The sequence below is a fragment of the Vombatus ursinus genome, unplaced genomic scaffold, assembly GCF_900497805.2.
Source record: "Vombatus ursinus unplaced genomic scaffold, bare-nosed wombat genome assembly UNPS02014863.1, whole genome shotgun sequence".
Lineage (NCBI taxonomy): Eukaryota > Metazoa > Chordata > Mammalia > Diprotodontia > Vombatidae > Vombatus > Vombatus ursinus.
Genome location: NW_020954641.1, coordinates 6812876 through 6839872, shown reverse-complemented (window position 1 = coordinate 6839872; position 26997 = coordinate 6812876). Strand labels below are relative to the sequence as shown.

Here is a 26997-nt window from a genome sequence, read left to right as displayed (position 1 = left end):
AAAAATTGTAGAAAGGAATGAAAATCATCCCAGTGTCTTACTTTTTTTTTATTTTGGTAAATTTATTAAATAAATAGTTGTTTCATAAAAACTTAAAATAGTATTCTGCACAAGGTATAACAATCAGTTCAAAAGAACTTTAAAAATGTAATATTCAAAGGATACTCTTTGTTTTTAATATTATCTTTACTCTCTTAATTTTTGGAGCAAATTCCTGGAATTTTAGTTAGTATAAACATTGGTATTCAGTATTCTGGTTCGGCGGTTGTTTTTTTTTTCCTTCTAACCTTTTGGTTAGAAGTGGTTTCTTTTACCCAGATGTTTCACCTTTTATTAGAGACAACCAAGTCATTCTGCATAGGAACTTCAACTTTAGATGTGAAAGAATAAGACTTGTTTTGACATATTTTAGGATCCTTGTATTTTGGGGATGGAAAATAGTGGTTCTCTTTTTTGCTTATCAGTATGAAAAATGTTCATGTTCTCTCTGATAATTTTGATCTCTGGCATGACTCAGGGGACTTACTAGTTGGGAAACTAATTTTGAATGCTGATGGGGACTGACCAGATTGATCTCTGACATATAGTGAACGAGAATGATTGTTCTAAGCTTTGTGTTTTGGGGAAAAGAGAAAAAGGAGGGTGGAGGAAAAGGTGACATTGTTAGTTGATGATAATAATAATAATTTATGTTTATATAGTACTTAAAGGTCTGCAAAGCATGTGCAGAACCTCTCATTTGATCTTCCCAACAACCTTGTGAAGTAGGTACCAAGACAGACATTATTATCCCGGTTTTACTGATGATGTAAATGAGGCTTAGAGGGGTAAGATGACTTGCCTTTGGTTACACAGCTATGTCAGACAGAGATGGGATTTGAACCAAGGTCTTCCTGACTCCAGTTCTAGCATCCTATCCCTTATGCCTCTCTTTAAAAAAAAAAAGACAAAACCCTGTTATGATCATCAGAGCAAATCCAGTAGGACTTCCCTTCTTTGCTTCAGTGTGCACTCCCCACTCAGGCTGTGTTACACCTTGTGATTTCTTTCCTCTTTCAACATTGCCCTTAATGTTCTTGATTTCACATGTTAAAAGATACTTGGGAAGGAAAGAAGAAAGGAGCACACAGTGTGCTTTGCCTCAGACCCTTACACCCACCTCAGGAATGGCCATGGGTCCTAAATAAAGACAGCTATGCTACTTAGGTTCCTTCAAAAGAGTATGTATTTTGAATTGTTTAACCAGAGCTGGTGGTACGTTTTCTCTCATCCATTCACAGTCTCTTGACTGGACCCTCCTGTAATCAGCAACATTTATTTGTGAAGCAATTGGTAAGCTTAGGCAAGCAGGCTGTGACTGTGGAACAGAATAGAGGTAACTGGTGTTTGTGGGGATCAAATTCTCATCTTGTCCCTTGTTAACACAATGCTGAATGTTAAAGGGGCATTTAATTCTCTTGTTTCCAGTTGATTTGGTTTGAGTTATGTAGACATTTCTGACACGTGAAAATGAACAATTGACTTGATTAGTAAAAATTATGGTATTATTTGGGCTTTAGCAAATATGAATAATGAAATTTAAAAAATACCTTCCATTTATACAGAACTAAACAAACAACTTTAGGAGCCCAAAAATGAAGTACTGGAGAGAAGCAGAAGGAAATATTTGAAACAGAAGTGTGCCAATTTGGGGTGGGTTGATTGGTTTAATTTGTGGTGTTCTTGACCAATTTACAAAGGCTCTTTTGTGACTAGGTCACTTGATGCTGTTTCTTGGCCGATGGCTATACCAGCTCATGAGCTTAAAAACTTAAGGGGTGGAGGGGGCATGGGGTTGAGAATAGAGTTTCAGTCCCTGTTCTGGATCTGCTCCCAATATTACATAGAGCTCATTCAGTAGCCAGCCCACAACTGGAGCCACAACTGGAGTCATGGGTCCAAGCATGTTGGCTTGGGTTAGGTACTAAAGTGAAACTTTACTTTGTAATCACTATTTACTGGCTTCTCAAGCATTTTGTGTTTCCCCTTTCCCCTCAAATATTACTTACTCCCTGCAAATTATTCCTATCAAAGGCAATTTAAAGATCTGTTCTTGGAATGATGTTTAAAAATTTATTACAGCCAAATGGTTGGCTGATTTGCTTTCACTGACCATGTCAGATGGAAGTGTGTCTCCTATATAGTATTTTCTATAATTCTAACACTGGTATTTTCTAACTTGATAGATGCAACATACCAGAATGATATTTTGCCAGAAAGCAAGGTCAAATGAGGAGTGGTAAAATTTGTGGCGGTAGAAAATGGGGTGCCCAATAATAAGTAACGTGTAAAGTATACTGACCTGAGTGAAAAGAATGGTGCTTCCAAAGTCCTCATCTTCCTTGGTTTGGGCAAAGGCAAGCTTGGCTGTGAAACATTAGATCTTAGAGCTGTCATGAGCAGCTCTAGGATATGTAGCTAAGTAGCTCTTCCCACTCTACCCTACAGGGTACCCAGCCCAGTTTTGATTCCTTATGTCATAGTGCAGCATCTTCAGCCTTTCTGTTCTTCCTTAAGCCCATCAGTGGTTGATGAGGGGAGGAAATGGCATCTGAGTTTCACCTTTAAAGATAAGTAAGAGAAGCAGCTAGATGGTGCAGTAGATAGAGCACTGGCTCTGGAGTCAGGAGGACCTGAGTTCAAATTCGGCCTCAGACATGTGATACTTAACTAGCTGTGTGACCCTGGGTAGGTCACTTAACCCTGATTGCCTTGCAAAAAAAAAATAAGTGAGAGTGAAGAGGAGAAGAGGGGAGGCATTCTAGGCATGAGGACAGTATGAGTCAAAGCATGGGTGTGTTGAGAGCACTGTGTCCTAGTGCGCAGACTCAGGCTGTCTTGTTTGCAGCATAAAGTATATCAGGGTAGTTATGAGAGGTAAAGCTGAAAAGCTATAAAAGTTCTTGGATGCCAGCCAGGGAAGTCTGAATATTATTTACTCAGTTGGACAGTTAGGGAGAAACTGAATATTTGAGAGTTTTTTTTTCTTTTTAGAACTTATTTTATCATTGTTATTTCCCAATGATTCCCAACAGAACCTACTCTACCCTGTAACAGAGAAGTCAAACTGAACACGTCCCCACACTGGGCCATTATATTCCTTCTTCTGAATGTGTCATCTCCTAGTTTTGTGCTGACAATCCCAGAGCATGCTACACCATCAAGTCCTATAAAGTCACAATTGGACATTACATTGATCAGAATTTGGAAGTCTTTCAGTGTTTTCCTTTACATTGCTATGGTCATCATGCAATTTTTTTTCTTCTGGTTCTGCTTACTTCACTATACACCAGTTTATACAAGTCATACCAAGTTTCTCTAATTTCTTCACATTCATCATTTCTTATGGCACAATCATGTTTGATTACATTCATATATTACATTTGTTCAGCTATTTCCCCAGTTCCAGTTCTTTGCTATTACAAAAATGTTTCTGCCTATGGAACTTTTTATGTCTTTAATCTCCTTGAGGATATATACCTAGTAGCACTGTTGTTGGGTAAAAGGGCATATATCAGTTGAATGATTTTTTTCCATTAATGAATGCACGTGTATATACACACACTTTTATATACACACACACTGTATCCACATTATTGAATGACTTTTTTTCCAGTGAAAATTATGAGCACGAGTGATAAGATCAGGTCTATGTATTAAGAAGATTCCTCTAAGAGTGTTATGAAGAATAGATAATGGGGAGAAAGAGGAATGGAAAAACTACACGGAGGCTATTGTTAACAGTACAGGTATGGGCACAATAATAGGGGCTTGTAACTAGAATGGTGACAGTAGGAATAGAGAAGGAGGGGATGAATATGCAGAAGTAGAATAGGTAAATAAAAGTCTTATCAACCCATATGTTTTGGGAATGGTATTAGTGCTCTGATTTTTATTTTGTTTTCTTTGTGAAACACTCAAATTGTACAATAAAGAAAGAATCCCTTTTTGGAGTTGGTTTATTAGTGAAGGTTGCATTCAAGGACAACAAGCAAGCAGGGTGGGCGATTAACTTTATAGGTACTTTCTGTAATTTTCTAGGAGGAGGTTTGGAGAGAACAATAGTGTTACCCCCAGAAACTCTTCATAGCAGTCTGTCATCATGGAAATTTACCCAATTCTGCTGTCATTGAATTTCAGTAAACTTTTTATTATGTTACAAGTCAGGAAAATAGTGGAATTCACTATAGATTGGTTTAAAAAAAAAGTTTCATTACTCTTGACATTCTAGGGTTTAGCCTCTCTTAAGACTCTGCTTGATTGGCATTTTAGAGAGTAGTTTAAAAAAACCCCAACACCTTAGAGAAGCCCAGATCTTCCAGAATGGTATGATTAGTTTGTTTTGTTATTAATCATTGCAGTTTTAGAAAGTTGTAGTTTTCCATATTAAATGTTATTTTGCAATCTGTGCTTAGCATCCTTAGCTTAGATTTCTAGTAGGATAGAAGTTTCTTGGGAGCAGTGAACGTTTCATTTTTTTGTCTTTGTATCCCTTGTGTCCAGCACAGTGCCTTTTTACAGACTAAAGGGAATTTAATTTAGCAAGTTACAGATAGAATAATAGTTTATCTGTTACATTAAAGAAAACCAACAAACTCCCTGAGTCCTGAAATTTTGTGTGTTTTTTCCTTGAAGTTAACTAGTACTATTCACATTTTGAGATTTTGGTTTTTCCCCTAAGGTTATGAAAATGACTCAGTCGAAGACTTAAAGGAGATGACTTCAGTATCTTCGCGGAAGAGAGGCAAGAGAAGGTACTTCTGGGAGTATAGTGAACAACTAACACCATCACAACAAGAGAGGATGCTAAGGCCATCTGAATGGAACAGAGACACTTTGCCAAGTAATATGTATCAAAAAAATGGCTTGCATCATGGTAAGAGGGGATTGTTGTCAAGTAATTAGTACCACTAGTTCTGGAGCGCTATCTCGAGTATAGATGTTAAACTGTAATGCTCCTTTGGTGAATCCAGATTTTTGAACAAGCTACAGAAGGGGGAATAGAATGGGTGTAGCAGCACTACATCCAATTTCTACTCACAAGTGGACGCCCTGGGGCAGTACTATCTCCTTCACATTCCCTTTCTTCTTCTCATTCCAATCCTGGGATCTAAGAATGGTGAAGTGATAACAAAGATAACTACATTGCAAATAGCAATAGAGGTTAGGGGTTGGGGAAGAGATGTGATCAGTAGGTATACTTTTCACTTATAATATAGTTAAAGTGGGGGGAAAAGAGTGGAATGGCAAGTTGTTGAGTTCATAATCCTAGTGCAGCCATATGTAGTTAAATAGCACTTAGAGATGGGGCTGGGAGTAAAGAAGAGAGCAGGAGGCAGGGATCTCTATGGGGAGGGCCAGGATGTAGCTTCTCTCTTTATTCATTGCATGAAGGGAAATATGCCTGCCATTTTCTAGCACTTCTAGGATGAGTAGATGCCCTCAGTTTGAATGACTAACCCTTATTTACACATCATACTTTTTAATCCTTAGTAAAAAATCAGGCTTCAGAATAGCAACTTTGTGAAAATGTATCCTCTTCTGTTTAAATGATTTGTTTAAGGGCAGCAGAGTGTTTTTTCTTTCTCTTTTCTTAATAGGAAAATATGCAGTAAAGAAGTCACGGAGAACTGATGTTGAGGACCTGACTCCAAATCCCAAAAAACTGCTTCAGATTGGCAATGAACTGAGGAAACTGAATAAGGTGATTAGTGATCTGACACCAGTCAGTGAACTTCCCTTAACTGCCAGACCCAGGTCAAGGAAAGAAAAGAACAAGCTAGCTTCCAGGTAAGTTTTGATGATTTCTACCTCTGTAAATGAATTCTCTGAACTAGGATTATTCTTTTAGTGAGCTGTACAGAAGAAACATCTTCAAACTATGTAGAAAAATGCTATGCTTTCTACCCTTTGGAAACATTTTAAGGTCAGTGTGGAATTTTTCTTTTTAATGGGAGAAGTTGGTTACATACTAGGTTGTTCAATTTTTATACAGTACTGGAAAATTAGATTGTAGTTTTTAGTCTAGCACCCTTGAAGAATCAGAATCTATTTGAATTGTAAACAAGTTTGTGTATGTCAACACCATAACTAGCAAATTTTGCATTGGGAGCAAGTGGGGGGGGCAGCAAGCTTAGGGTGTGTCTATATTTGCGTGGGAAGTACCCCTGGGCTGAAGCCAAAGGTGAGGCAGGCAAGGGAGGATATGGACCCTGGGACCATGCTGTCAGAAATGTTTGCCCTGGCTTAAAGCACTGACCAAGCTGCCCTAGTTATAGTTATGGTGTGGGGTTATACTTTTTGTTAGTAACAATTTTCCTAGATATTAGCCTTTTGGTCCCATAAACAACAGAGGACATTAGTTTTTATTCCCTTTAGAAAGTTTCTGACGGGAGAGTTTAAGGAACATTCTGAATATATTCTGAAAACTGATTAAAAAGCAAACAAAAGTTAACTAACTACTTTTTCCTTTATAGGGCTTGCAGACTAAAGAAAAAAGCTCAATATGAAGCTAATAAAGTGAAATTATGGGGTCTTAATACAGAATATGGTAATGTTTTAAGAAATTTACTAGCATTCTACAGAATTACTTTAACTACTCCCTTTCCCACTTACCCACTCTTATCATCCTCTCTCTTGCCCAGCCTCTACCTTATGCCACCTGCCTGTTTATCCACCAACTCACCAAGCTGTTGTACTTTCTCCCCTATCTGCTCACTGACTCTTTGGAATGTATAAATACTTATATGTATATCTGGTCTAGCTGGTCCTACACCATGCCAAATGTTGCCCTTATTCTTTTATTCGTCTTGTGAAAACTTATTTTTAAGAATTTCATTCATAATCTCTCTTTACAAATTTGATGCATGGTTTGCATGTGTGATTCATTCTTGAAAATCACTCACATAATTTTTGTTGAGTGAACCATTGATGTAAACTTTCACTTTCCTTTAATTTAAAAACAAACATGAAAAACATAACGCAACATGTGCTACATTGGTTAGTCTAGCCAGTTGTATGGTGAAGACATACTAGAAATACTGTTTGTTTTAGCTACTGAGTAGAGAGTTAGCCTGTGATCTGTGTACCTAGCCAGAGCTCCTATAGTCTGGTGTACTAAGCACAGGTGCTTGTCTTGCTTATCTGCTTCTAAATGTAGTCTTTTCCATGTGTGACTAAATGTCTCATGGATAGGTTGTGACTTCCATGAAAATCCCACGTAGGTGTTATTCTGGGTAAGAAAAATAAGCTAAACTTGCGAATTATTCGGTTCCAAAGGTTAGTTTATACTTTGGTCATCCATTTCCCTTTAAAAGTGTTAAAACTGAAGTCAGTTCCCTACTGACATAGGTGGTGGGGGAGACGTTTTGAACTAGACAATAGTTTAAAAAAATCTGGAGGTTTTACTGCATTGCAAACACAATATGAACCAACAGTTTAATGTGGCAATATAAAAAGTGAACTCAATTTTAGGCTTGTATATAAAGAAAGGCTTGGTTTTTAGAAAAGGTTATAATTCTGTTGAACTCTGATCTGATCTGACCACATCAAGATTTTAAATTTGGTTCAAACTGCCATATTTGCAATAGAATATTCACAAACTAAAACACATCCAAGGGAGAGCAACCATGGTAGTAAGGCAGCTGGGAATCATGGCATTCAAAGATCAGTTGAAGGAAATATAGCTGTTGAGCCTAGAAAAAAAGAAGACTTAAGGGAAACATGGATGGCTGTCTTCAAGTATTTGCTGAGAGATTAGACTTGTTCTGTTTAGCCCCAGGAAACAGAACAAGGAGGAAACCTCAGTAAGGTAGTTTGATGTGAGGAAAAACTTCATACCTGAGTTGCCTAAAGGCAGAATCAGCTATTTTGGGAGATAGTGAGTTATTCTTCATTGCCATCTTCAAACAGAGTGACTACTAGTAGATGACTACTTTTTGGGATGTTGTAGTGGAGGTTTCTCTTCAGGTACAGATTGGACTGAAGGTCCTTTTCAGCTCTGTGATATTGTAATATAATTTGTCAAAAACAGATAAATGAGTAGCTTGTCAGAAACATGAATAGAAGATGACTTATAACTCTGCTATTTATTTTTCCCTGATGGGGAAGTATTTTGGTCTTTATTTTTGATATATCTGTACATGGTTTTTGCCATAATCATGGACCAGAGGGATCTAGGACATTCTCAGCATCCAACCAAGACAGAAGCCAAACCCCACCAGAAATTTCAGCCTATTCCTCTACCATCTAAGGTTATTCAGTCCAACTCAAGAGACCTAAAAAGATTTTAGACCTTCCAGAGCTATAGCAAGATTCAGTGGTACCAGACCACTAACACATTTTAAAAGTAGTTTATTTTGGAAAAAAAAAAGCTTTTTTTAAGTAGTGTTTTTCATACCTCTAAATTGTTATAAATTCCACCTCAAATACTTTTCTTTTTAGGTAATGTGTTCTATATATGCTTCCTGTTTTGCAGATAACTTGCTATTTGTAATCAACTCTATCAAGCAAGAGATTGTAAATCGAGTACAGAATCCAAGAGAGGATAGAGGACCCAACATGGGACAAAAGCTTGACATACTTATTAAAGATACTCTTGGTAAGGATAATTCAAGACATATCTTCAAATAAAAGAATGCAGTTTGTGGTATGATACTAAAAGGGAAAAAAGCTCTTGTTTTTGTACAGATATTGTGTATCGAACAAATTATAATTAACTTTACAAATGCTAATTAAATTTACTAAAGGCAAAACTATCTTACCACATTTGTTTGTTTTTTTAATGTGATTTTGACTTTTATCATTAGAGTTTCCCTATAACTTCTTATCTAGAGATTATACTTAGGTAACTTCAGCTATCTGGAACATAGCTGGGAAGACAGAATCATAAAATTATTCAGCTTTTAGAAGTAAAAGAGACATGAGTGGCTGAAATAACTGCCTGAAAATCCATACACCTTACTCCATTAGAAGAGATCTACCTTCAGGGCTTATTAACTTGTTTAGTATTCTCCTTTTTTGTACAGCTTTTGTATAGTTTTAACACGGTTAGTCATCTGGGTTCCTAGGTCACAACAGATTAGAAATAGTTAAATAAATAGGGCAGGATGGGGTGCCAAAAGAGGCAGACACACCAACAGAGAGCAGTGAGAAGTAACAACTTATAACCTTATAGAAAGGGAAAAGACAGGACCAATAAAAGCAGTTAGTGGTCATGGATCCTTAATATTAGGGCAAACAATTCTCAACTTCTCAACCCCTAAATTCAGCAAACGTGAATTGAGTATCTACTATAGGGATGGGGTAAAAACCTGGTTCCTATCCCCAAGAAATTTCTAATCTAACAGGGGGAATGAGACAGGCATAGAAATAATTATGATGCAAAATAGTTCTAAATTCATAAGAAAGGTCAGAATGACCTGAAAGATTCACATCTTGTAGCACATAGTGCCAGCTGGAACTAATGTCATACCTAAATTATATTAATCCTAGGGCTAGACCAGAGTTAAGGACAAAAGTCAGTTTCTATCAAATACCACTAACCCTTAGAAAAAAGTCATTGAAGGGCTACATTCAAAAAGCTACTTAATGTTTTGTCTTATTTATTTTTTTGTTTGTTTTTTTTGGGTGAGGCAATCAGAGTTAAGTGACTTGCCCAGTGTCATAGAGCTAGTGTCAAGTGTCTGAGGTTGGATTTGAAATCAGGTCCTCCTGACTCCAGGACCAGTGCTCTATTCACCGTGCCCCAAAGTTTTCCTTTTTTAGAGGAGTAGAAACAATAAACTCAACTGCTTTTTAAAAGAACAATAAAACATTCAATAATCATAACAACTTTCTTTAAAATTCTGCCATATGACTGAATAACCATTATTCTCAGCTTTCACCTGTTATAATCCATAAAACATTAGATTCCATTCCAAATGAAATAAGTAGATATCCACCTGGGGTTGAGAGCAATTGTTCTCTGGCCTGTAGGAACAGAAGTGATTAGAGAAGTATCGTCTTGGGGCAGAATCAAACCAAGGGGCCAAGTGTGATTGTCCTAGAGGTTCCCTAGCTCTGAACTAAACTGTAAATTCCTTACCTTTACCTTCCCAGTTTTTAGGATCACAGCCTCTAGACTTAGAGAGGACCCCCTTATTTTAAAAGTGAGGAACCTGACGCCCAGGAAGGCAAAGTGAGTTCCTTGAAAGTCACACAGGTAGTGGGCATCTGAATGTAGCTGTTCTTTTCCTTCTTCAGGTCTACCAGTTGCTGGACAAACCTCAGAATTTGTTAACCAAGTGTTAGAGAAGACTGCAGAAGGCAACCCCACCGGGGGTCTAGTAGGACTAAGAATACCAACATCCAAAGTGTAATTGGCCTCATATGACCACTGCTCTCCAGTCAGAATTATGTCTGTGTTCTGTCAGGTTCTTCATTGTAAAATTTCATTCTGTTCTGCATGTCAGTTTAGCATTATGTAAACATTTACAATTAGGTTACATTGTTTTAATAACTAAGTAGTATAAGTGAAGCATGATCCAAAATACTTGATTATAGCATTTTTCAGAGCATAAACCCTAGTTAAAACTGCTTCTGGCATCAGTTTGGAAACTTATATGTTTATAAGTGGCTGTTTAGGACCAGGGTGCAAAATCTATAGAAGTCAAACTTGTTTCTGCAAGTGAAAATGTTAGCAAATGCCAAATGTTCTGGCAGGTTTATGCTCTGAATACAACACAAAATTAAGAGGAAGCATTTTTTTAAATTGTCAGTTTAGATTGTTTTTAGAATTATTGCTTTGTGTTCTAATTTTTTTCCCACAACCATTAATCTCACTTGTACATAGCACACATAGCACTCATGCTGGTGTGCCATATTAGACTTTAATTTTCAGAGCTCAATATGATATATATATGTCCGTGCAAGAAAAAAAGCATATTCTTTGTGCCTTGTATTTGGGGGAAAACTGTAGCTATAAACTGGTAATGTTTTGTATGATAACCCTAATGAGGAAAAACAAGATGTATAGATGGTAAAATTATGGGGTTTAAATGTTTTTGTTCCAACTCTTAAAATTTTTTTGAATGTATATAGGACTATGTTGAAATGTAGATATATGCCACAGAGTCTGTGTATTGTATAAAAAAAAAAAAGATGGCTCTAGAAAACTCAATTTCGGTACTTGGCCGGAAGAAGACAAATACTTGCACATTAATGCGATTGTTTTATTTTTTGTACCAAAGACAAATGCAACTGATATGGCGAACTGCCAGTCTAAGTAAAGTTTTGCACAGCTTACATGATACTGTACTGAATGTATGAAAAAAAAAAGGAAAAAAAAAAGAAAAAAAATCAAAAGGTCAGGGTTAGGGATCTTACTGAACTGTGAATTTTATTTCTGTTTGGGTCCAATTATCTACAGAAGGAGCATTCATACATACAAATATTATTTTGCTGTTCCTCTAGTTCGCTTCCATAGTAGATAAGTTGGTGGCCATTTAGGAGTTTGTAAATCTTTTTTTCTGCACTTATTGTAGGAAATTTTAATATATTTGCATTTTAGTAAGCTATTGGTAAAATAGTTTTCGATTTTGAGGATTTAAAAAGTTTATTTAGCTTGTTGTAGTATACTTCCACCAAACAACCAAAATACAGATTATTTTTATTGTACTGTGTATATATATGTAAAGAAAGAAAAAGCTACAAATATCTAATTCTTTAGTTGCCACTTTTCCAATTGATGTATTATTGTGCATGTAATATTTCCAAGGATCAACACAAGCTTAAAACAAAAAAAATTTATAGATTTTTATATTTTTGTACAGGTATTTCCAAACTAGCTTCTTCAAACTTACATGTGACTTATTCTTGTTAATTCTAGTTTCTATGATTGACAGATATTAACACATTTAGTTTTTAGGTGCTCTTTTGCTCATATAAAAGTCAGTTTCACTAGTCAGTGTTTAAACTGTGTTAAAGCTTTACCTAAGAGGTATGAGAAATTCCTTATGTCAAGGCAGCATCATTCTCTGGATTTGTGGACCTTCCCCCGGGCTATCCCTTTTTTTCCTTCCTCTTAATATTCACTCTCAAATTTTGTTTGACCTATTATTGGAGGTGATGGTGGTGGTGACAAAAAAACAGAACCACATTAAACAGCCTGCTCAATCAGAATAAAAGTACCAAAAGGTTCAAACTTAGGTTCTGGGACTGTACATTTGAAAGTCATATAGACCTCCTATTTCCCCCTTGGAGAATTTATTCTGTAGTACAATTTATTTGTACAGTGTGTTTTCTTTTCTTTACTGAAACAAATTTTTTTAAATTTGCATTTTTTAAGCTTTAGAGGTTTGAGTCTGAAACACCCAGTAACATGTGAACATATTGTATCTTGTTCCTATAGGGCATGCACAGTATCATGAAATTTTGTAGAAACTCCAAGGGAGGAATTCATCAACACTTGCACTAAAACTGTGATGCACATGTTTTCCCTATACATTTGATAGAAACATCCTTGATGAGCACACTCTAGAGTAAACAGATTACAAAACAAACAAGAAATGGTCCTGAAAATTTTGTTAGTTCTTTTTTGGTGGGGGAAGGAAGACAAAGTACAAATCTGTAACTTGGGAAAGATAAAGAGAATGTGCCTGGTAAATTTAAAAGTATTGCCAACACCACAGTTTTACAATCAGGTGAAGATCACTTTCATGATAGAGATACAACTGATTTATAAAATGACCCATTTTAGCGGCTCCATTTTGATCATTTTTTTTCCTGTCTACAAACCAGAATATGATTTTGGTCTCACATTTCAAAAGAAAAAAGAAAAAAGAAAAAAATTCAAATCCATGTAACGGATTACCCTACTCTCTCATTTCAGTGTTTTATATGTACAACTTAAGTTAAATAGTTAAAAGCTTTTAAATAGTTGAGCTTTTTAATGTTGACACTTTATTTTGTACCTATTTATATATGTATGTATATCTTAGAAAAGCACTTTGTTAAAAAAAAAAAAGATTGCGTTTTATATGATTCCTGCCATTTGCTGCTAAATCTGGGCTGGTCAGAATGCTGCAGCGATACTTGATCTAAATAAAACCTGGCAGTAAAATGTAGAGTAAAGTTAAATCCTTCCGTTGTTTTAACTTTACCGTAAAGATGACATAGGCAAGCTGTGCAGCTTTACATTTTAACCAGGGGACTCTGTGGCATTTAAAACCGTCTAGAAATGGTCGTACTTTAATGCCAGTAATAATCTGCTTCCTCTATTGTCATTAAAATATATACATTTAGTGTATACTTATCACACAAACAAATCTTATAAGGGTTAACAAAAACCCCCAACAACTGTACATGTTCTGTTTTTGGAAATTGTGGCATGTATTTTTGGATGAAGATCATTAGAGAAGAGCTCTCTAAAGGTTTTCAGTGTTCATACATGGTATGCAGATCATAATGAAGTCCTGGATTTTATTTTAAGTGGAGGCATTGTGAATATTCACTTCAAATAATCCCATCATTCAAAAGCAATTTATACACTTCGATTCTAGTACTACTATGATTTAAAGAAAAAAAAACCTTCCTTGTTTCAGATACACTGGATTCTTTATAGAGTTTGTTTCCATATTAAAGCATGCTGTCCAACTGCTCTTGTTAAGATCTTGTCAAAGTTTTGAATTGGGTGCCACACTTTTTCAATCGATATGATTGCTTGTTCTACCGTACCATGTATGATTCTTGTCCTTTCCTATATCCTTCATGACAGATTATGATGTGGCTTTATATTGTGCCTTACTTGTACCTTTAGAACTAAATGTCTTCATCCCCTTCCACTCCCTAAGTCTTTTAACTCTTCGACCTTTTTGGAAAGAGAATCAGAACTATAATAAAAAAGCATCATGAAGGATTTCAGATGGGTCTGGTTTCAAATTCCCCTCTCTCTTTGTAGTTATTTTATATTTGTATGGAAGACCAATTTTGAATGGTCTTTTGAGTATGAGGGGAGAGGGTTAACAATAATTCCACTACGTCCTTTTTCTCTGACTTTCATGAATTTATCATACAACTTCTTTCTGATGCTTGACTTTTTTTGCTTATTAGCAAATAGTCTGCATTTAAAGAAAGGTATGTTCAACTCATCAGCTTGAAATTTACTTACTTTCATTTTTCCACAAATTTTTTTAGGAGAAGAGTACCAGTTTCTGTTTGTTTCTAAAACAGATGACAAGTCTCTTTCAAAGAAACAGAAGTATAGTACTTTTGAAATACAATGCTGTCAGTTTGGATTTCTTTTTATATATATATATATATAATATTCATACAATTATCTGATGTTTGCCTTCATTAATAAAGCTGTTAGTTTATTCACCAAAATGGCAAGATGGATGTGCTTTTCTTTATTCCATAAATCTTTTTAACAAGGAGAATTTAGCTGCTTTGAGTTAACTTTCTGAAATGAATTCAAGTGGCCTTCAGCAGGAACTAACAAAGTAATATTATGTTCCCATTCTTGTTAATAGTCTTCCTCAAGTTCTGTTGAAGCATTGCCTAATTATGTAACACAAATGTTAGTATCACTCTAGTCTTGAAACTTGAATTTTGAGAATTAATTGAATTATGCCTTCAGTGTTAAAGGAAATGGTTTCAGTTATCCTCTTAATAGAGTTTTTGTCAAAAAAAAATACTGTTTCATGGGGAACTGAGGCCATTTTCATAATTTTGCACAGAAATGCAGTTTGCTACTTTAGTTCTTCCCGAGGATCATGGCAAATAGTTTCAAACACAGTGCCACAACAATTGTGGATTCTTTGTAATCTTACTAAGGGCATTATGATTTTGAGAAGACTCCATCCTTTTTTAATATCTTAAATATGTAATGATATGTAACTATGAATGTCAACTACAGGAATGTTTTTCATTTGGAAGGGAAAAAAAGTATGGGATAAAGATGGCGAAAATGTACTACTGAATGTCACAGGCTTCCATAGAGCAAAGGGTGATTGTGTTGAAACAGTCCCATTGCTCAAACTGACTAGAATTACAGAAAGATTTATGAATTATAAATTGAATTATCATGCCAAATTTCCACTTTTGTTGAAGGACAAGTACCTCTTTAAAACTATTTCTAATTGGTATTGTAGGGTCAGAGTATTGGTGACCAACGGAGAATGTTCAAGTTGAGTATCTTGATGTGCCAAGTTTGGGTAAACTGGGTTTGCCTCTTCCATAACAGTGTAACAGTGTAAAGCACACAGGAGGAATGACTTCTGGGTTGGGTGGTGGTGTGACTGATGATCTCATCTGGTCCCTCCTTTCTCTAACCACTGTTTTTCGAAGAACCAAAAAGCATAGATGTGTATATATGTGTGTGTTACCTTATCAGCTTTTGGAAACATTCTTATGGCACTGTATTCCACTGCCTGCTTTCTGATTCTTCTTCCCTAGGATGGTGGCTCCCACTATAAGAGAGTTGTCCTGTAGGTTAGGATTTGTGGTCAACAGTAAACTTGAATGCTGACAGAATCTAAAGGCATAGAGGGGAGGAGGGGGGAAGGTCAAGAATTCCGAGCATTTGTTCATACACTGTGGCCATCTCTTTTGCATAGTTGCTTGGAGTCCTGTTTGTAATGCTGTCAAATATTCTGTAGTTCTTTTCCAACTGGAGCTAAGAAACTTTTTATTGGAATCAGTCTTGTCTCTCTTGTTTAGAAAGAATTTTACCTTGTTAACGCATGAGCTGTTTTAAAAGTTACTCTATTTAAATGTTGGTTAATAGTTGTGTGTTTTTTTTTCTTTTAAGAGAAAAAAGACACAACCAAATTTTGACTTTGTTTACTGTCACTTTCCAGCCCCTCTGCACTTCCAGTCAGATACAGACTCGTCAGTGTATGCAACGTCCTTTGTAATTTAAAATAAAAAAGATGGAAAGAAAAGGTTTTGAACTGAGTTTGCCTCGTGTGTGTTTCCTTCCCTTTTCACCTCTCCCTGCCCTTCCATGCTACTTTGCTACTATTTACTAACTGACACATCTCTAAGATAAATTATATAAATATAATTGGTTTTTGTAATTATGTACAAAGTAAAGTGGACCTCAAGATTAAACACTTTCATGGGTTAGTATGACCAAAATATTCACCACTTGGGTCAGACCTCTAATAATGAGCTTCTCCAGACTTAGCTGGACTGATCTTCAGGTAGTAAACAGTCGTCTGCTAGGTCCATACCTGAAACTTTTCCAGACTGGTAGATTCTGCCCCAGAGTTTACAGTTTGTTGCTATAGCCTCAAAAACCAAGGCTCACCTTCATGTTACAGTAAGGTACTGAAAAAGGACTTTGGTGCAGGAACCTTAGTATTGAGCACTGTTCTCCTCTCTTGGCAATGTCTGACTTCTTCAACCTTCAATTAGAAAATTAGCATAAGGAGATAGAATCTAGAATATATAATACACATCTGTACATATACACACATATGTATATATGTGTCTCTATTATGTATACACAAGGATATATGTATACATACATATGTATACACATGGGCAATTTAAAAATGTAGAACAATTTTGTCCTGATTTATAATACAATGCAGCGTACTTAATTTTTCTTCCATGAATCTTCAGGTTAGCTTTTACATTCTTTTTAGGACTCACAGAATCAACATTGAAGAGGGACCTCGGTAGTCATCTAGGCTCAGTTTTATCTGAGTAGGAATATCCTTTACAACTGACCTGACGAGGGTTATTCAGCTTCTGAAGAAATCCAACGGTAGGGACCTTGAGGGTCCCTGCTTTCTACCTAGGGTGCATTTTATTTTTATACAGCTCTGATTATCAGGAAGTTTTTCCTTCTGTTCAGATGAAATCTGTCTCTACAAGTTGCCTGGTTCTTCTCTATGGGGCCAAGCAGAACCCGTGTAATCCCCCTTTACTTAATAACCCTTCCTTCTGATAGGTGGAGATGGCTCTCATTCTCTCCCTTCCCATCCTACCCTAAGTTTTGTCTTCTGTAGGTCAACCATCCCCAGTTCCTTCAACTGATCATTGTGTAACATGGCTTCTAATCCCCTTACCATTCTGGTTGCCCTTGTGATTTAAGTATTGTTTTGTTGTTTTTTTTTTAAATTTGTTTTTCTCTAAGTTGCCAGTCTGGTTTCTGTGAACAGGCATAAATGTTCCTTTTTCATATCATGGCACTTGAAAGGAAACTACAGTCACAGAGTATATATTATTGTGTATTCTAAAATTGAGGGGCATCACACTTGAACACTATTAATTCCTGAGATGCTTGTGGGCTTTGTGTTCCTTGCACCCCCGGACCCTTAGCAAGAAATCTTAATCACTTAATTTCTTGGATTCCTCAGGCCTGAAGGAGGAGGGTTTGATTTTGGCCTGGGCAGCACCAGAAATTCAGGAAGCATAGTGGATGTAGCCTGGAGCTATGCCAGGACTGAACTTCATAGGAATACTGCAAATAGAAATGTGCATAATGGCTTCAACCTTTTAGGGGCTTTAGTCAACAAAACCTGTCAACAAGTATTTATTAAGCACTTTCTAAGTGCCAGATACTGTTTTAGGTTTTAGGATTCAGGGACACCAGAGCTGTAGATTCCAATAATATATATCTACTGCATGCAACACCCTCTTAGAGGGCTATTGTTGCTTCCATTTGCTTCTAACGTACTACAGTATGTAACTGTACTTTTCATTTGTAATTCACTGTTTACCAGCCAGAGATGAGGGTTAAAAAAAGACTAACTGAGTTTGGGAAATACCATATTCTTCAGAGCAATTGATTAAGGCAGGACTTTGTTGATAACAGCTAATGGATTTTACATAGAAAACTGGTAACTACAAAAGTTATAAATAAAAGGCATTTGTTCTCAGGAAGAAAGCTCTAGAAATGACCAAACCAGGGAACAGTTTCTGGTAAAGGATGGAGTCAGAATCTGGGTACTGGAGGTAGGACTAATGACAGTTCAAAATGAATGACTTTAGAGTAACTTGGTAAATCTAGAGAGGGACAGATTGCAGGTTTTTCAGGTAATATCTGGAAGGGACTATCATCTAGTCCAGGAGTTCTTAATTTTTTTTTTTTTGTATCAGATGGACCCCTCTGGCAGTCCTATGAAGCCTCTGGACCCCTTCTTGGAATTTTTTTTTTTATTGCTTTCAAGAGAAACCAATCATATTGAAATCGTTTTCAAAACATTTAAAAAAAATAAGTCCATGGACCCCATGTGAAGAATTCTTGACCTAGTTCAAGCCCATATGTTACAGAAGAGAAAATGAGATCCTTAGGAGAATTAAGGGAGTTGACCCAGGCCAGAGAGTAAGTGGCAGTTCAGAGACTTGAACCATGGTCTTCTGAGCAGTGCAAGGATGAAATAGTTCTGTGTGAACATTTAAGTTTTCCTTTTCTGAAATCTCATTTGAAAGGGAATATAAACATAACATAAAGAGATTTCTGGGGCACTATCTCTATGAAGAGAAATGTACTAGCTTCCTTCTCTTTTCTTCTACGGACATTTGTAATAATTACTAAATGTTATTAGAATTTCTTAGCATAAAGTACCTCTTTCCTATAAAAGTGTTGTTTTTTCTTTTTTTCTTTTTTTATTATATTTTAACCTTTATTACAAAGATAATCAAAATTGTGAATACAAGAAAATTTCCAAGTATTTCCTTACTTAAAAATAATTATCTCCAAAATTTAAAAAATCCAGAATTTACAAATGTACATAAAAACAAAGAAGAAGTAACAATAACAAAACATTAACAAGCCAGTCATCCATTCTAATAAATGTCTGTTGAGCTCAATCAGAAAGGAGGAAATGTTTGCCTGGCGTACCTGAATTGTAAAGGATTTCTATTAAAAAACCCCAGAATTTTAGAGGAGAAAGGGTCCTTGGAGATAATGTAGTCAAGTGGTGGTGGTGTTTTTTAAAGTAACAGCTCAGGGCCCACTTAAAAGCATCAGTAATGATATGGTAGAAAATGCACTGGACTTGGATTCAGGGGTCTGTGCTAAAGTTCCCAAGATGACGTTAATTATCTTTGTGACCATGAGCAAGTAACTAAACCTCTCTAGAAGCTTCAGTTTCTTCTTCTGTAAAATGAGGGATCATGCGATTTAGGGTTAGAAGTGACTCACTTTAAATATAACCAATCCTCATCCTATTTCAGATTGCCAAGATCACACAGACAGAAATTGGTAGAACCAAGTTTTGAGCCCACTACCTCCACTGGAAGTTGGATTCTCCATAGTCTGAAGTTCCTTCTAGTTCTGAAGATCTATGATTCAACTACAGGTAGTCCCAGGCATAACTGAGCATTCATCCATTCATCATAGAACAAGTGACGTGTACAAACCACAAACAAGATGCAGTGTCTGCACCTACAAAGTTTACATATAATGGCATATTAGTTATATTAATTAGATTGGGTGATTGTGGGTGGAAGAGGAGAAACAAGATCCCTTTGTCAGTTCCTATGTTATAGCTGTTTGGGCAGCAAATATAACAACCATAGATATTAGAGTCTGAAGGAGCATTAAAGATCTAGTTATAGGTTCTCAGAAAGATCGGCAAGAGTTCTCTCTAGAACCTGTTCAACAAGTCATCTCCTTTTTTACTTAATGCTCCTGATGAAGGAGATCTCCTCATTGCCTCCTGCGGTAGCCCAGTCCCCTCTGACATAGCTTTAGGTGTTAAAAAATATTTCCTAACATCAAACAGAAATTTGTTTCTGCAGCTTATATGAATTGACTCTTAGTTCTGTTCTTTGGGGCCAGGCAGAAAAGTCTAACATCTCTTCCATAAAGTTGGACCTTCAAATACTTTAAGATGGCTATCTTGTTCCCTCTAAGTCAGGGTTTCTTAACCTGGTGTTCATGAACTTTAAAATACAGCTATAGATATATAGATATCGATATGATAACTATTTCAATATAATTGGTTTCCTTTGCAATCCTATATATTTTCTGTGTTCAAAAACATTATTCTGAGAAGGGATCCATAGACTTCACCAGACTGTGGGTCCATGACACACAAAAAATTAAGAATTTTTGATTTAAGTATTCTATTTACCAAGCTAAAAATCTACAGTTCCTTCAGGTGATCCTCAGATAGCATAGTGTTGAGATCTTTCTTCACCATTCTGGATGCCTTTATCTGGACTTATCAACTTATCAAGTTCCTCCTGAAATGTGATGCTGAACTGAACATTGAATACTCTAGAGGTGGACTGTCCAAGGCATAATACAGTAGGACTATCATCTCCCTAGTCCTTGATTCTCTCTGTCTCTCCACTGTCTCTTAATGCATTTTAAGATTGTATTCACGCTCATGACTCATTGAGCTTAAGGTACAGTAAAAGCTTACAGTTCACTAAAACCATTAGATAATTTTTGGATAAATCACTATCTGGCCACACCTTCTCATTTTGCACTTACGAAGTTAGGTTATTGTTTTGGGTTTTTTCAACCCAAGTGTAAGTCTTTATGTTTATTCCTATTAGATTTTATCTTATTAGATTCAATCCACTGTGTTAACATTGTGTTAACTACACTGTGCTGACACTGTGCTAGCCTTTTGGGATCTTTTTGGCTTATATTACCTAATACATTAGCTATCCCTTTTGGTTTTGTTTGCTGAATGTATATCCAAGCCATTGATGATTACTATTTGGGATAGCTTTAGGTCATGTGATTCAACCAGTTCCAAAGTCCCTTAATTGTACTATGGTCCAACTCATATCTCTGTGTCTTGTCTACAAGTATGGCATTAGAGACTTAGTCCAATGCTTTGCTAAAATGTAGCTGAAGAATTGAAGTTATCTTGGCATTCAATAAACTGGAGAACATAAAGAACTTAGAGAATTATCCATTTGATAAAGGAACTTCTTGGAGAACTAGAAAGTGATTTCCCAGAAATTAGGCTTAGAGACCACCTTCTTATACAGTATATTACAATCAGCTCAAAAGGATAGTTATGTAAAATACAAAAGGTCACATTATTTAAAAAAAATAGAAGAGGCAGAGATCAGCTTTCATAGTTATGGCTAGCAGGAATTAACCAAAGGAGAAGGGATACCATGACAGATAAAATAGAGAATTATGATTCCATAAAACTGTCCCCTCTTGCAGAAGTGACAAGTAGGATAAGAAGGGAAAACATAAACTGGGGGGAAAATATTTCTATCAAAAAGCCCTGATAGAGATCTGAAATCCAAGAATCAACAGGGAATCAACAGAAATATCTAAGACTAAGCCACTTTCTAATTGATAAATGGTTAAAAAATATGAAAAAACAACACTCAAAAAGAAAATTTACTGTTATTATAACTATTAACCATACTATTAACCAAGTAAAAGTTTGCTCCAGATCTTTTATAAGATAAATGCAAATCAAAAAACTCTGAAGTTTCATCTCACACCTAGTAAATTGGCAAATATGACAAAACATCAATCAAGGGAAAGTGCTGTACAGTGGAAAGAGTATTGAACTTGGAGTCAGAAGACCCGAGTTCAAATCCTACTTCTTCTTCCTACCTTTGTGACCTCAAGCAAATCACAACCTCTCTGCACCTCAATTTCCTCATCTGTAAAATAAGGGGTTGGACTAAATGTCCTCTAAGGTCTCTTTAATCTCCAGGTCTATGACCCTATATTTACAGCATTTCCCTGATTTAGCAGGCTAGATCCCATCCAAAAAGGAAATAAGGTTAGTTTGGAATGACTTATTCTGAATGAAGCCATGCTAGTTCTTTATGATCACTGCTTCCTTTTCTAAAATTCACTATCCATCTCTTGAATAATAGAATTCTGGCAGGAATAAAGATCAAGCTCACTGGCCTACACTTGGCAGAATCCACTCTTTTCCTTTCGTTGAAAAATGGGAAAAAATAAACAAAACAAAACAAAAAAAAAAGAAAAATGAGACATTTGATCTTCTTTGGTCATTTGGCACCTTCCCTATCCTCCATGATCTTTCAGACATCACTGACTGTAGCTCAGCAATCATATTAAAAAGTTTTTTTCAGTATCCTGGGATATGGTTTTTCTGAATCTGATGAAATAAACTTATCTAGGGTCACTTGGTTACTCTTTCAGTTCCTCATTTGATTCTGTCCTTTCCAGTCATAAGATTATTCTCCTTGGCAGAAAAATCTGAAGTAAAATAGAAATTGAGTAGGTCTGCTCTCTCTCCGTCTGTTATCTTTGTCCTAGTAACCTTTAGCAACATCCCTGTCCTTCCTTTGCCCTCTTTTCCCCAGTACTGCTTAAAAAAATTTTTTTTCTGCCTTCAATATTCCTTACCAGCTTCAACTCATTTTCAATATTCTACACACTACAATGAAGTCTTATGCACACTGATTTTATGTGAATTCAGCTATACCTGTTTTAGGAAAGAGAGAGGGAGAGAGAGAGAGAGAGAGAGAGAGAGAGAGGAGAAAAGAGTTATGAGAGAGGAGAAAGCAAGAGAGTAGGGGGGGAGAGAGATTTTATGAAAAATAAAATTCACATTCTTTTCAATAGCTTAACCACCTCAGATCCATCCATTCTTATATATAGACTTCTTTCTTTTTTAAAGATACCCCAGACTCTTTCAACTATAACTCTTTAAAAGTATTGTACTACGCTTGATTTGTGGTTTAAGGAATTTTCAAGTAATTTCAACTAGATTTTATGTGCTAACTTTAGAGCCAAAGGCATGTATTACTTGTAACTCCACTGTATTACGGTACCATACCACTTTTTTTTTAATTCATCACATGACTTGCCCTTGTTTCCTTCTTCTGTTTGTGTCTTTTTAAAAATGTTAAGTGATAAATTCCTCATACATTAACAATGGTTTGTTTAAACAGTTCCCTAAATATCCTCTTTATCATAACTGTTTTTTTTAACCTTCAGAATTTCATTCTTCCATCCTCCTGGGCTGTAGTATTCTTTCTGGGCTACCTTTCTCCCCAATTCACAAAGATTAAGTCCACAGTGGGCAACTATTCTCAGGTTCAAGGCACTTCTAAAACTGTAGCTTATGAGCCTCTATCAGTGAAAAGTTTCCTTTTAATAGTCAGCTAGAGGGCACAGGAAACTCCACTTAGATAGAATCCTAAGAACAGAAGCTATAAAATATTTTCCCCATAAACCTGGGGCAAACTTTCCCACAAATGCACACAGAGAGGTACACAGGTAGCAAAAACACATGTGGCCAAGTGCAACTCACACCTATGGCATGGAAGAGCTTTTATTCCTTTCTTCTTTCATGGTGCCCTTCTGCTGCTCTCCCTGAGTGTAACATCTCTGCCTGGTGGATTGCTCAGTTGGGTTTCTTCTCCATTCCTCTGTTCTCTGTACCTCTCCACTGATCAACTCCTGATGGCCAGGGTTAACTCTTTCAACTCTGCATATATACTGTATACTCTCTGGGCCTACTTTCTGCTGAACAAGGCATCTCTGGCTGCTTTCACTGAAGGACAGAAGGGAGGCAAAAAAGACAAGAAATTATTCCTTCTTAAGAGCTTGGATCTTTTTACACAGCTCTCTTCTTTACTGTCAGAGGTTGCACTCCTCAGTGCTGTCTCCTGCTTCATCTCTCTCATTATAGAAGACTGTATCTCACTTTTTAAAAGGCCACCAGAGGCGTGAATGATCCTTGACTAACCAATGGCTCTTCCATCAGTTTGATCTGGAGAAATTCTCTTCCTGTAATGAAAGTAATAAAGCCTTCTTGATACTTTAAGATGTTAACTTTTTTTTTTTTTGCTTTTTCACCCCTTGTCTTCTGTGATTACATCAACTAGGTTGAAGAGAAATCAGTTAACCAGATAAACTGCACCTTTGTCCCTGCTACTTAAGTTTTGTGCATTTATATATAGACCTCTGAGGTCATGGATTTTATTGTTGGTTCCTTCTTAAAACTTTTTTGTCTTTTATGAATTTCTGGGCATCTTTATTGCTATTCATCCTACATTTTTGCTGTTCTTTATGGTGTCCAGCTTAGCAGATATACATAGGGAATTTCTCCCTACCCGTTCATATCTTCTTAAGCTCTTTTATTAGATTTGTAAGACTCTAGGCAAAATTACTTATTCAGGCTTATTTAGGTGTACTCAATCTTTGATCAAGAGAACATCATTCCTATAAATTTTAAAGTGGTGGTCTAGAAATCCAAAGTTCATTTTCAGACACCATCTTTTTAACTTTCCAAATCTACCTTTCTTTTTTGAAGTCAGCTTCCTTGTTAGAACTTCCATTTGAGTAGTTACCCTGCCAGTTATGCTTACCTTTAACTTGATTTAATTCCTCTCTAGATTTTTCTATCTTGCCCCTACATGGGTACCTTCTGCCTCTCTCCCCACTCTTTCAGTTCCATCTTATGCGTTGTCTTCCCCCATCAGTAGGTAAGCTACTTGAGGGCAGGGACTTTCTTTTTGTTTATATTTGTATTCTCAATGCTTAGTACAGTGCCTGACACATACCATGTGCTAAATAAATGCTTTAGCTATATCTCTTTTTCAGTTTTTACAAATATTTTAATGAAGCTGGTACAGATAATGGCCATTTAAAACTCATGTCCCAGGCCGAAAAGTACAATAAAGCCAAAAGATATCAGTTATCTGCTATATACATTTCTTTATCAGTACCTTGATTAATTGCTTATTAGAAATTACTAACCTTTATAGATTCTTCTGACAAGATTTAAAATCTTAAAATGGTTTGTCTCTTCAGTGAAGTATCTCTGGAATTAATCATGACTGTACCATGATCTAATATCTGTTTCCAGTCTGATTTTCTTCTTCTGGCCCAGGTCATCAGATTTGTTAAAAAGTAGCTTCTAATTAAGGAAGTATCATTGTTCCACAGTTCAGTCCTCTGAAAAGTTTCTATTGCCCATTGAAAGTTACAATTCAGCAGTGAAGCAATGACCCATCAGAGACCTTCAGGGTCAATATGAAAGTCTGGTAGACTGCAATACACAGCCCTAGTGAATGTGGCATGTATGTGCACACACACGTTAAAAAAAATGAGAGGGAAGTAGGAAGGGGGCTGGGCTGGATCATAAGAGTTCAGTTCAGTGAAAACAAATGGACAAATGGTATTGTATAATGAGCACTAGAATTCAACATACCAGACTTTGAAAGTTGTACTCCTAGAAATAGGGCCAGTTTCAATTTAGTGCAAAACACCACATTACAAAAGGACTATTGTTTAAAAATAAAAAAAGGATTGAGAGAAAAGAAAAAAAAACAACAACCAGAAGATTTAAACTTCTGAATGACCCCTAGTCTGTTCCTGATAAATTTCCATCACATTTTCCTCCATGCCCAGCTCATTTGGAATATGGTTATCAGCAATTCTCTGACTTTCAAAGGGCAATCTGAATGAGTTAACTGGATTACCAATCATCTTTGACAGTATGATTCTTTAAGAAGTATTGTCACTTTTCACCTTGAAGTGAATATCACTGCTGTCCTGCCCAATGACTTTGAGTTTAATGTATTCTCCTTTCTTATCTTCCAAATCCTCAGCTGAAGGGTTTGTTTTTTGGTCAGTGATGGCAGCAGCTGATTCTCCCCAGGACCTTGTGAAATCTCTCTTAGCTATATTTTTATTTATTTTTTAAAATTAATTTGTTTATTTTTAGTTTTCAACAATCACTTCCGTAAGCTTTTGAGTTTTAAAATTTCTCCCCCTCCTTCCCTGCCTCTCTCCCTAAGATGGTGTGCAATCTGATATACGCTCTATGTATACATTCCTATTAAACATATTTTCACATTAGTGATGTTGTAAAGAAGAATTAGAACCAATAGGAGGAACCCAAGAAAGAAGAAACAAAACAAAACAAGAAAAAAAAAGAAAAAATAGTATGCTTTGATCTGCATTCAAACTCCATAGCTCCCTCTCTGGATGTGGATAGTCTTTTCCATCATGAGACTTTTGGAATTGTCTTAGATCCTTGCATTGCTGAGAAAAGTCAAGTCTATCAAAGTTAGTCATCACACAACATGGCTTTAGCTATATCTTTATTTAACTCCTTCCCTGTGCAAGTTGGCTTGCCTGTCAGCAGTGATGAAACCACCATGTTCCCATATTCTTCAGTTTATTGCCCAAGACTTCATAAATCATAGCAATACTTCATAAATCATAGCAATACTTCCTATATTCTTTCAAGGAGTGTCATCTGTGCTTACATGAATCATTAGAAATAGGTGACAGTCATTAGATCTGATAAATCTTGGGAAGTTTCCTGTCACATCCTGGATACATGCAGATAGACCTTAGTCAGAAAGACATCAGACCTCTCTTCTGCTATTATCACATCAATGAGTAGCTGCCTTAGTATGCACCTCAGCAGAGAGTCACCAACTACCACTACTCATCTTTTACTGAAACTCTTTAAAAAACCTATTAATTTTTAAACATTCCTCATTTAAAATTTTGAGTTCCAAATTTTCCCCCTCCTTCCAGCCCCTCCTCCTCCCATTGAAAGGGCCAGCAATATAATATCAGTTATACACATGAAGTAATGCAAAACATATTTCCTATTAGCTATGTTATAAAAAAAACCCCAAGAAAAATAAATAAAGTGAAAAAATGTTTCAATTTGCACTCAGAATATATTAGTTCTCTCTTGGGAACTGTATAGCATTTTTCACTATGAATACTTTAGAACTATATTGGATCATTGTATTGAATTGATACCTTTAATAGATAATATTTATCTGATAGCTCTTGTGGTTGCACATCATCATTTCTTGGAGGAGAAGCAGTTACTTCCCCCTCAGAGATTCCACCGCCATCCTTTTTCAGGAAGATTCTCATATTTATTCCTAACCTCTACAAATGTTCTCTGGTCCTTCTGTTCTCTCTCCTCGTTAAATTCTTCCAGGCTCCTCCCCCGCCCCAACTCTTCAGATCCTCTTTTTCTTTTTTTCCTTCCTTTCTTTCTTTCTTTCTTTCTTTCTTTCTTT

At 36.2% G+C, this 26997-nt stretch overlaps 1 protein-coding gene and 1 pseudogene across 1 annotated transcript in view; one reads left to right on the top strand and one right to left on the bottom strand.

The window, feature by feature from the left end:
* Positions 1 to 15973, top strand: part of CREBRF (CREB3 regulatory factor) — a 47644-nt gene extending 31671 nt beyond the window's left edge. The window contains exons 5-9 of the mRNA XM_027841792.1: positions 4721 to 4915; positions 5640 to 5829; positions 6516 to 6589; positions 8516 to 8638; positions 10282 to 15973. Coding sequence (XP_027697593.1) covers positions 4721 to 4915; positions 5640 to 5829; positions 6516 to 6589; positions 8516 to 8638; positions 10282 to 10397 — 698 coding nt within the window. The 3' untranslated portion in view covers positions 10398 to 15973. The remainder of the gene's footprint in view (positions 1 to 4720; positions 4916 to 5639; positions 5830 to 6515; positions 6590 to 8515; positions 8639 to 10281) is intronic.
* Positions 15974 to 25288: 9315 nt separating this feature from the next.
* LOC114027589 overlaps positions 25289 to 26997 on the bottom strand; it is a 7071-nt pseudogene continuing 5362 nt past the window's right edge.